General features: G+C 35.4%; 1 protein-coding gene across 1 annotated transcript in view; it reads right to left on the bottom strand.

The window, feature by feature from the left end:
• The window catches only part of LOC107002650 (transmembrane protein 87A), a 7,797-nt gene extending 5,781 nt beyond the window's left edge, over positions 1 to 2,016 (bottom strand). The window contains exon 1 of the mRNA XM_015200762.1: positions 1,559 to 2,016. Within this exon, the coding sequence (XP_015056248.1) occupies positions 1,559 to 1,791 (233 nt within the window). The 5' untranslated portion in view covers positions 1,792 to 2,016. The remainder of the gene's footprint in view (positions 1 to 1,558) is intronic.
• Between the last annotated feature and the right edge of the window lie 6,573 nt (positions 2,017 to 8,589).

The raw sequence follows: 8,589 nt of genomic DNA, 5'->3' as shown, positions 1-8,589 counted from the left end.
CCCCCCCCCAAAAAAAAAAAACAAAAAAAGTAACAGTAATAACAGTGGCTTGTTTTATTTTGGTCTCATAAGCTAATTACGGAAAGGTGGTCCAATTCAATATGTTCATCTTTCTCTCACATATATTTTGGAGGAATGTCTTACTGTGCATATTGCATCATATTTTCCATCGAAAGCATCGATTTCCAACTCGAGGCACTATACCAGACCTACTCTATCTTTTTGATTAAGGTAACATATCATACCTACACTGTCTCATATACCACTAATCCAGCCAGTCAAATAACTTCAATAACTAGCCCATAGTCAACTCTAAACTAAGATATTCCTTCTGTCCCATTTATAATGGATTACTACTATTTAGGCAGTCAAACGATTTCCATATTACTGTGATATTAAGACATTTCTAGATATTTTAACCATAGGGATATGTGACATCTCCTACTTCTTATATAGTTGAAGATAGAGATTCTTTTTTAATTAAAAAATTAGGATCTAATGTTTGAAATCACAACGAAAAAGTCATGTGGTTGACGCTCATACATTTTTTGACTCTTATATTCTGCTTTATGTCAATCTTTTTTGGGACAGAGGGAGCATCTCATTTGCTCTAATTCTTTGGAATTAACATTATCTTGACTCAACCTCCCCACTTCCAATTTAAGGGGAGAAAACCTTGGCACCAAAATGTCTAGTATGGCATCTTTTAGCAGCAGTAATTTCCACCTTTGTCCTGCTATCTAATCTTAGAAACAACTTAGTGACAGTTAAATCCAACCTTTAAAGTCAGCCTAAGCCAACAAACAGATTTAATCTTACTGTGTATGATTAGCTTCTTCAGTGGTGGAGTTTTTGTGTTTGTAAATCAACTCAAACATCCATGATAACTCAAAAATCTATCTATCAGTATTATCCCTTAAATTGCACAAACATCACAATAGGTCTTCTGGAAATTTAATAAAAAGTGCAGACCAAGTATCATTTTAGATCTGACCATCTTTCATAATAATTGTGGGTTATCTATCATAACCACACAGATAAATCTGCAATTACATATCAACCAGCTACCAAAGGTGGATCTAGGATTTAAAGTCGGTGGTAATGATGTACCTAACATACAATATGGTAATGATGTACCTAACATACAATATATGTTTACAACAATCTCAACCAGCTCAATGGTTACAGTGTACATAACATATATACACTTTGCAATTATGAATGAACCATCTATCTAGGTGGATCCAGGATTTAAAGTTGTGTTCATTTTTATACACATTGTTAAAGTTGTGTAATATTCATCTTCATTTTTATACAGATACTGTTAAAGTTTTAGGTGGATCCTGGATTTAAAGTAGTGCAATATTCTTCTTCTTCTGAAAAAAAAACTTAATAGTATCTTAGTCAGCTTGATCGCCCCGACAGAACAAACCAAAAACTTGGACGGATGGAAACGATGTCCCTCAGCTGGATTTACACTTTGATTCCTAAGGTTACTTGAATATAAGTATACACAGACACATATATAGTTAGAGCCCAGAGTAATTGAAAAGTTCACCTGATATAAGATAGGCCATCATGGGCGGTAGAGCGAAATGGGCGACGCGGTGGAGGAACGAAGCGGGAGGAGGCGACGCCTTCACTTCCGCCGGAGACAAGGTAAGCATTTCCGACTTCTCTGAACGGATCTCTGTTATAGATGTGAATTGAGGATTCCACTGATGTGAAGAGTGATAATAGTATAGCGAGAGTGGGAAGTAGTACTAAGCACTGGACTGAAATGCACGCCATGGATGAAGGCGCAAATCCAGGCGATGAATTGAGAGAGGATGGAGAATAGATCGGCGAGTATGGAGGATGTTGAGTGAGAGAGAGAAGATATCGGAATTTTAAATCTGTTAACCGGTGAAGATGTTGCTTCTTACGCGCCTGTAAAGCGTGTGCACCAGTCCACCAAATCTCGCTGCAATTAAACTTAAAGCAACGTATTTTCTTTCCTTTCTTCTCTCTTTTTAACTTTCAGTAATTGTCAGGCGTCATAATCGAAAATAGCAAGAATTTGAAAGCTTGAGTTATAATTGCGAGCCTAATATAAGTATGTAACTGTTGTAATGAAAATTAGCTACACACTAAGCGATCGTTTGGTAGAGTGTATAAAAATATTACAAAATATATTTGCATTAGGTGCTTGCATTATTAATATTTACATTAGTTATGTAAGCATTATTTCTTATACATTGTTTGATTTGATTTATTAAAAATAACAAATTTTGCATAATTTCTATCTGAAAATATATGTTCACAAAAATATCCTTCATACTTGTTTATTTTTACACTTTCTGGCAAGTTGCAACAAAGTTATTTGCTAAAAAATCATCAACTCCTCTTTTTTTTTTCTTTTTAAAAATAATATTAAATAGTTATACTATTTGAGTCAAAATATTTTTGTGAAAAGTTGGAAAATAATTTTTTAAAATCAAATTTATCGCCACAAAAGTAATTTTTCTTATTAAATCATGTTGAAATTAGATCAAAAAGTATATTTAAGAGGTCATAAAGCCTATTAAAACATCAACAAATTAAAAGACATAGAAAAATAAATGAAAATAAAAACACATGACAACAAAGAAAATTTAAAAGAAAAGGAAATGTTTCAAAAAGGCTTTGAGAATAGTTTTGTAATTATTTAATCTAATGCAAGTTTAAAATATAATGCATTGCATAGTATTTTTAGAAAAAAAATTGTTTAAAAAAATACCCTCCACAAATTTGGTGAAAAGGATATAAAATAAGTTTTTAAGGTCAACTGTATCTTTTATACTGTAAATGCATGCATTAGAACTCATTGCAAATAAATGGTATAAGTAATACACTCATTAATACACAATAGAGTGTATTACTAATACAAGCATTAGTTATGCATAGGTTAGAAAAGTGCACCAAACAAGGTACTACGAATATATCAAGCTAATGCATGCATTATTTTCTCTAATACACTCTACCAATCGACCCCTAAGTTATTGTCATGACCCAAAGTGCACTCTAGTCGTAACATGACAAATAGGACCACGAGATACACTATACAAGTCACTTAGCATACATATACAAGATAATAGAATCTTAAAAAGTTCAAAAGACATTTTTGTTTAATAAATAGTTTGACGAAAAGTAAGTGAAAGTCTAACATAAGTCTCAAAGCCATCTATTACATCATAGGAGTGATTGAGACGTAAGTAATATGTAAGGAGAGGAGGTCATAGAGAAAGGGTTTTTATTCCTTTGTTTCGAACTTCATAAAGTACTCCATCACATATAAAATTCAAAATGAAAAGACATGAAAGAATGAAAGAGCATCGGTCCTTCAAACATGAGTACTCACCAATTTGTTAAAAAACTCTAGGGATAATCTAGCCACGAGTGTGGGAAGTAGGAGCGTCGAACCCTACATTAGTGAAACAATGTAGACAATAGTATAAGTTAGTACATAGAATGTGCCATGGTCGGGACCCACGACCCACCGGTGGAACCATGGTCCGTGGGTGGGTCCCATCATTTGAGGTGCAAAATTTATTGATCTCTGAACTTATCGACGCCCACCTAGGAAGGTTCATGAATTGATCGACGGAACGTGGGTCGTGGTCGTCGGTGAGCTCGATAGTTGTTTTTTTAAAGGCCTTTGGGTCTTTTCCCATATTCTATCATAATATTATGTCATTTTACCCTTACCTAGAAGTCCTATATAAGTATTTTGATTTTCCCAATTTAAATCATTCTCTCAAATTCCTAAAAGAAGAACAAGTTTTCCTCTCCAAAATATTTCACTCTCTAGAAAACTTGAAGAAGAAGGAGTCAACATAGGGTTTTGAAGATAAGCTTGTCACGACCCAAAACCGGGGCCACGACTGGCACCCACACTTACCCTCCTATGTGAGCGAACCAACCAATCTAAACTCTAACATTTCAATATAATATCAACAGTAAATAATGCGGAAGACTTAAACTCATAATTAAAAACCAATTCAATAACTTCTAAAATTCAACATCTATTATTCCCCAAAATCTGGAAGTCATCACCACAAGAACATCTATGATCAAATGACTAAACTAAGAGTATTCTAAAAGCTAAAACAAGTAAAAGCTAGTCCATGCCGGAACTTCAAGGCATCAAGACATGAGGAAGAAAGTCCAGTCCAAGCTAGAAACGTTAGCTCACCCTGAAGATCCGATGTGACGAAGACTGGCTAGAATTGCGGTTGAGTTGAAGACGACGGCACGTTTGCTGCACTCCACAAATAACAAGAAGAAAACATAAAAGTAGGGGTCAGTACAAAACACGGGTACTGAGTAGATATCATCGGCCAACTCAAAATAGAAAACAGTATATACCAAGTAATATCATAAACTCAACTATGATACTCAACATGTAGCAACAACAAGTACTATATCATTGACAATTACCGTCAAGTTCACACATGAGGACTCAAGCCTCAATACCATACTCATTTGGGAATTAGGTTCATTAGATTGAGTATATTAACATCTTTTCAAGATTCATTATCTTTATTTCTCTTGTGTCGGTACGTGACACTCCGCTCCCTCATATTCGTTAATCCTCTTGTGTCGGTACGTGACACTCCGATCCCCTACTACTATGTGTCGGAACGTGACACTCCGATCCCCTAAATCTACGTGTCAGTTCGTGACACCCGATCCCTAAATCTACATGTCGGTTCGTGACACCCGATCCCCTAAATCTACGTGTCGGTTCGTGACACCCGATCCCCTAAATCTATGTGTCGGTTCGTGACACCCGGTCCCCCTAATACTACGTGTCGGTTCGTGACACCCGATCTCTAATNCTTAATTCTATGTGTCGGAACGTGACACTCCGATCCACTAATCTCATTAAGTTCGTTCATCAAGCCTCCTCTTATACCAAGGCATATTCATTCTCATTACTTTAGTTTATCAAGCCTTCTCTCATACCAAGGCATTATCATTAACGAAGAGATTAGGGTTTTGCAAGATTTGGGATTCAATAACTTCATCATGCTTATATAATCACAACTATATAATCACATTCATGCAAGCATACAATTAAGCACATAGTTGGTTTACAATACTATCAATACATATCATTCGCTATTAAGAGTTCACTACGAATATCGTAAAAACCATAACCTACCTCCACCGAAGACTAGTGATCAAGCAAGAAATTTCCCAAGCTTTGTTTCTTTCCCCTTCTCGATCGATCCTCTCTCTCTCTTCTTGTTCTTTCTATTTTCTTTATTCAAACCCTCTTTCTTTTACCCTAATTAGCATATAATTAAGAATGAAAGATGGCAATAATAACCCACTAATTAACTTAAGGTTACCTCTTTTAACCCCCAAGTAATTAGACTTATTAACATTAACCCTCTAACTTTATAATTAAAGCAGGAATAGTCCAAAAACGTCCCTTAAATCACTTAAGGAAATCCGACCCAGCCTGGGATTACGCAGCCTGTGACGGCCCGTCGTGCCTGCGACGGTCCGTCCTGCTGCCCCGTCACAGAGTTCAGAGACTTAATTTCTTTGAAGGGTCTGTGACGGTCCGTCGTACCCACGACGGTCCGTCCTGCCATGTCGTTACGAAGTTCAGAGAGTCGATTTCAGTACCCAATTTCAGAATTTCTAAGTGTTTTGAAACGAGACCCTGCGACGGTCCGTCGTGCCCATGACGGTCCGTCGTGGGGTCCTTCGTCTCAGCCAGTTTTCCAGAAATAAAATCTGCTGCTCAAAACGACTAAACAGGTCGTTACAATAGATATCAATTTACCCATCGTTCGTCCTCAAACGATCATGNGTCTCAGCCAGTTTTCCAGAAATAAAATCTGCTGCTCAAAACGACTAAACAGGTCGTTACATAAGCCTAAAATAATTCCACCAGTGAAGGCAAGCTTTTGTCATTGAGGTATGATAGTCTTCATTAATAAAGCCCTTTTATTCCATGGACTTCCCATATTTTTCGATTTACAAAGTTAAAAATCTCCAATTGAGTTAGGATTTTTCTTTCATGCCGTGGGTTCTTTAAATATCGATTTACTTTATTGTTTTATGAGCTATCAAGCATTAACTGAGATAATTACATGATTTTATGATGTACTCCCATGAACTCATGTCTAACCCCTTTTTTCTAGATTATCATGATAGAAAGTGATTTTGAACTATGATAAGAGAATTATGGAATTATGCATGCTATTGTGAAATTGACGTAAATATTTTAAAAATGCTTTGAGAGTAAAGTATCAATGATGTTGTGTTGTGAAATGGTCTCTCATGAACACATAATAGCATAAATTGACACTAACTTTGATTGGTAGTATCAATGGTACTTTTCCAGGGATGACTTACGACTTGGCTTGGATTTAGAAGTACATTGTGCCCTTCCATGGATGATAAAGACAAAATAAGAAAATAACTATTTCATGTATTTATGCTTAGCATCGAGAGGATATTGAGATGGAAGCTCTTCCATTAGTAGAGGTCGGGTTTCTAGAAGCAATCTCATTATCTCATACCTATGTGCCCCCATAAGATAATTGTCTTAGATAGACTAAGCTTGTGGATTCACATAAACTAGAAGTTCATGATCTTACCTTGACAAGTATGACACTCCTTTCCGATGTGGGATAGACATTAGATTTCCTGTTTGTAACATCTCACAACTATAAAAGAACCAGAAGGAAGTTTAAAATTTTTGGATATAGTTACTTTTGGAAAGTATAGGGAAATATGAGGATTTTTAAGCAAGTTAAAGTAAATTTTTGGTCAACTTCAAACAATCATAACTCTTAGCTCAGGATGAGTTAGGTGTAGTTCCATATATGATTGGAAAGCTCTTGGAATGATCTTTCCAATGCCTCTTAGTTTGTGCGATTCCAAGTTCATATGAGTAAGTTATGCCCTTTAGAAGATGGGTTATTGGATTAAGGAAATGTCCAATCTAGATTTTTGAAGGGTAGTTTGGTCTTTTCCTTACCCAATTAATTAAATATATTTTTAATAAAATAATTGGGGTCAAAACTGAGTGAGTTCAGTTTACATTAGGGATTTGGAGAAAGAACACAAGAGAAAGGAGAAGAGGAAAACCAAGATTTTCCAAGAACAACCGATTTTGGTTGCAGATTTGCCAATGAATTATTCCTACTAGGTATTTGAGTCTTTCATAGCGATGGGTTCATTCACCCATTCGCCAAACATGTTTCGTTCAGCGAATTTATCCTTAAAGAGTTTGAAAGTTTGTGTTCTTGCCCTGAATTCTTGAATTTGAATGTTGTTCTTGAATTGAGAAGTTTCTGAGATCGATATGTCGTATTGTAGAGTCGTTTTGAGTTGGATTCTTAGATACCTTTATCTAAAAGTGATTTACGAAAAAGAACTGAGTTTGGGTGAATTAGAGCTGGAAAACGAATAAGAAATTTCGTCGAACGAAATTTAAGAGTGGCTGCGCCATGCGCCTAGTTCCCCGAATTGAATATTCTGCTTCGCATCGTGGAGCTGACACGAGGTGTTCTACCTCAAAATTTATTTTTCAAAACCAAAATTTAAATGCCTCTCCGCGTCGCGGACCCACCTTCAAATATTGATTTTCGATCTTTTCTCATGTTAAGCTATCTAGAATCATTTCAAACATCATGAGATCTTTCCAAACACAAATCATAATGTTTGAATCTAATTCAATTCAAGGATCAGTTAAGATTCAAGTCAAGAGCAGTTAAGATTGAGTCAAGAGAATTCAAGAGATGTTCATTTCAAGTTTGTATAAATCTTTTACAAACGTTTCAATTTTGTTTGAAGACTTAAGTTTTGAAGTTTACTAAAGAGTAAGCGCAAAGTTCATTCTCTTTAAAATTATATATGGTAACTAAGTATTATGAAGAGTAAATGGTTTCACATTTAATATGAGAGGAAACTGACATTTCCAAAAGAGTTTTGAACAACAAAAGGGAACATTGATTCCAAGAGAGCTTTTAAGCTAAGTTTGAGTTATTATCTCAAACCAGAGAATAAGTTGTTTTAAAAACATATGAGATAAGTACATTTTGGGTGTAGAATTGAACATCGATATGGGGACGCGAGTTCATATTAACTCAACACCCTATAAACCATCTAGCCATCGTGGGCAGACTAAGGGTCATGCTTTTTAGATGATTCCTTAGTGCTTTTTTAGCATAGACCGGTGGATCCACTTAGTAGTACATATTCTATACCGATGTCAAAGTATAGGACGATCCTTGGCAACGTGAGGTAAAACGTTGTACCATCACTTAGGCTCTTAGTGATGGTTGTCGGTTAGAGAATCTCTCACAGAAGTTATATTACTTTTTATATGAGTAAAGTTATGTTTGTCATTGTTTTATCTTTAAAAAAACTAAGAATTGTTTTAGTTGTTTTATAATCTTTATATATACTGCTTGTGTTTTATTACTATACATTGAGTTGAGTTATTCATGAGTTGAGAAGAGTCAAGATAAGTGTTTCTTTCACAATCTCTTTCGAGCTTATGTTTGTTAGCATTCCAACTCGCATACTTGTAATTAAATGTAC

The sequence above is a fragment of the Solanum pennellii genome, chromosome 10, assembly GCF_001406875.1.
Source record: "Solanum pennellii chromosome 10, SPENNV200".
In the NCBI taxonomy this organism is placed as follows: Eukaryota; Viridiplantae; Streptophyta; class Magnoliopsida; order Solanales; family Solanaceae; genus Solanum; species Solanum pennellii.
The sequence above is the reverse complement of the archived record's forward strand: the minus strand, read 5'-3'. Positions and strand labels throughout refer to the sequence as shown.